Source organism: Paraphaeosphaeria sporulosa, assembly GCF_001642045.1.
Source record: "Paraphaeosphaeria sporulosa strain AP3s5-JAC2a unplaced genomic scaffold CC84scaffold_5, whole genome shotgun sequence".
NCBI lineage: Eukaryota > Fungi > Ascomycota > Dothideomycetes > Pleosporales > Didymosphaeriaceae > Paraphaeosphaeria > Paraphaeosphaeria sporulosa.
Genome location: NW_017253364.1, coordinates 2293455 through 2295951, shown reverse-complemented (window position 1 = coordinate 2295951; position 2497 = coordinate 2293455). Strand labels below are relative to the sequence as shown.

The window sequence follows — 2497 nt, the reverse complement described above, 5'->3', positions numbered from 1 at the left end:
GCTAAAGGACTTTATAGCGCGTAGTAATGGGAAGAAGGTAAAGAAGAAGGTATATATTAATAAGGGTAAGCCTATATAAAGGCGCTATAGATGCTATAGTAAGACTAGGCATAATTTACGCACCTATGAGAAAGATATAGAAGTAGTATCTAATTAATTCTATTAGCTGCTAATAGTAGCTAATAACTACTATAGGCTACTATTAACTGCTGTTGGCTGCCATTTGGTGGGGTCTTGGCATAGTGGCCAGCTCGCCCGTGTGGCCAGCTCGCCCGTGTGGCCAGCTCGCCCGTGAGGTACGTTAATGCCCTCCTATAATCCAACAAAAGAAGAAAAACATTAGTGTGAATTGAGCAATCTTCCAGTGGGTACCTCTAACCCTATTTCTAGTCTATATGTCCTAGTCCCATCGCTGCGAATCCTTGCTCTCGTGTTTGATGTTATATAACACATCTGTTCCTTCGAATATTTCCTCAAGTTTATGAAGCTCATGAGATGGGCCTCTGGGGGAGTATGGTTTCAAAAACATGCAGACCTCCTTGAGACACGGTGTAGTCTTCCATGCAGTCTCCAAAAGCCAGGATGCAATCTTGGGCCATTCGTGAAGTCGACTGCCGAAACCCTGGTTAAAACCTGTGTAGTTATCGCTAAATGTCACCACCTCAACATTAGGAGGTATACTGTCCTCCAGTCGTCCTGTATACGAATCACTCGGGTTATATACGTCTGAAAGCAACAGTGCGAATGGTACTTTGAATCGCTTAATGTTGACCATGTTACGCAGACCATTCAGAGAACCGCAAATGTCTATATCCTGAAAGTCGGGATCATCCCACGTAGGTCCCGCGTCGGTACTGATAACAAGATCCTCGAGAGTGTTTTGGACTACTAGCAATGCTCCAGTAAGTCTATCCAGATCCAGTATATCAGTGTTCAGCGGGTCGAGATAAGGTGTGTGGCTCCAGACCCAGCGTAGCTTTTTCAGAACCCGAGTTCTCTCAAGAATCTGTCCAAGAAAGTCGTGTCGGACGTGTATCAGAGATAGTGATGTGAGGTAAGCCAGCTCCGGTGGGCCTGTTGGCCAACTGAACGGGAGCGATTCGGGGTTTAGGCACCAGCCCGAGATACTGCGCACTGACGGAAGGCTTAGAAGAGCCATCATGTCCTTGGGTTTGCAAAAATCCGGATTTTTCCCAGGCCATGGGTTCAGAAGCCAAGGATAGGAGATATGTTGGAGATGTCGGAACCGAGAAATGCCGTGATTCGATGAGTCAAAAACAGCGGACTGGAAAACTTTTCCAAGGAATTGATTCTCCATGTCCCGCGCTTCCGTTGGGGCATCTCTACCTTGTTGCTTTTTCTCGTGGTCTGGTAATACGACCATATTTCCGACGCGGAAGCTCTTAATCCTGGGCAGTCTTGACAGAAACAATGCGACAAAAGCGTTCAGGTCGCCTGAACGCAATTTTTCCGTCCAGATGTCGGCATATGCAAGACCAGAACGCGAGATGAAGGGCACAAATTTAGACATTCCATCCTCATCGTTTGGCCGCGGCGGAGAAGCTTCAGGTGGTTTGTTCATAGAAAAATGTGTCCATCGACTGAAACATTCGCTATCGCGCAAACGCACGGCGTCGACATGTGCCGCCAGCTCAGGCCTATTGAAAATGCTTCGACAAAGGTGAATTATCGAGCGAGGGTTATCTCGATGTACAGTCATGTCGATTTGTGAATAGAGTAACGGCGTTACGCATTTATGTAGCCGCTTGCTCACGATACTCACAGCGAGTAGGTCGCGGAACGACAGGTGCTGGAGAATGGAGTCGATGAGTTCTGGGGCACAGCCAGAAAAAGATGCCATTATATTGAAGGTGATGCGATAGGGAGAGTGAAGACAATAAGTGGCGCTTAGGGAGCTTTTATTAAAGCGCTTGAAGCCTATTTTAGATGTCAGCACACGCCACCGGACTCTAGGGCCGGGCTTACCCTAGTAGACGACGCTAGTCCTTTCCAGTTCCGCCCCCATCCACTTTATTAGGAAAACGCTGTAGACTGTCCGTTAAGCAATCCTTGTACGAAACTTATGAATATGAATTTGGTTACTAGGACCTAGGACTTCTATAGTGAGCTTCTTATAAATAGACTTGGAATCAACTACATATCCTTAGATTGATTATGGTTTATTATAACATCCTAAACAACGGCCTAATACTGTCAGATCCAGTATAAGACTGGATCTGGTATGGGTGCCAAGAGCACCTCCATGGCGGCGACACTGGCACTAGAACTATTACTATAATGGGCACACTAACGGCTACGTCTCGCAGCGGACAGAAGCGTCCAACGGCAGATAGTATCTATAGGCGATCCGGCACTTCAACATCCAGTAAATCAATAGGCGTGTCTAATAACTAATAGAACGCTTTTTAAGCGTGCCTATCCTGCGCCATTTCAATCCTACACTAGCTATTTAACTAGAGATAGATACATTAACTTT

The 2497-nt window shown here is 46.3% G+C and overlaps 1 protein-coding gene across 1 annotated transcript; it reads right to left on the bottom strand.

Annotated features, from left to right (window-relative positions):
- Positions 1–252: 252 nt before the first annotated feature.
- Positions 253–1877, bottom strand: CC84DRAFT_1164522 (uncharacterized protein). Its single transcript, XM_018178502.1, has one exon. The coding sequence runs from the start codon at positions 1859–1861 to the stop codon at positions 401–403; it is 1461 nt and encodes a 486-aa protein (XP_018036571.1). The 5' UTR covers positions 1862–1877; the 3' UTR covers positions 253–400.
- Between the last annotated feature and the right edge of the window lie 620 nt (positions 1878–2497).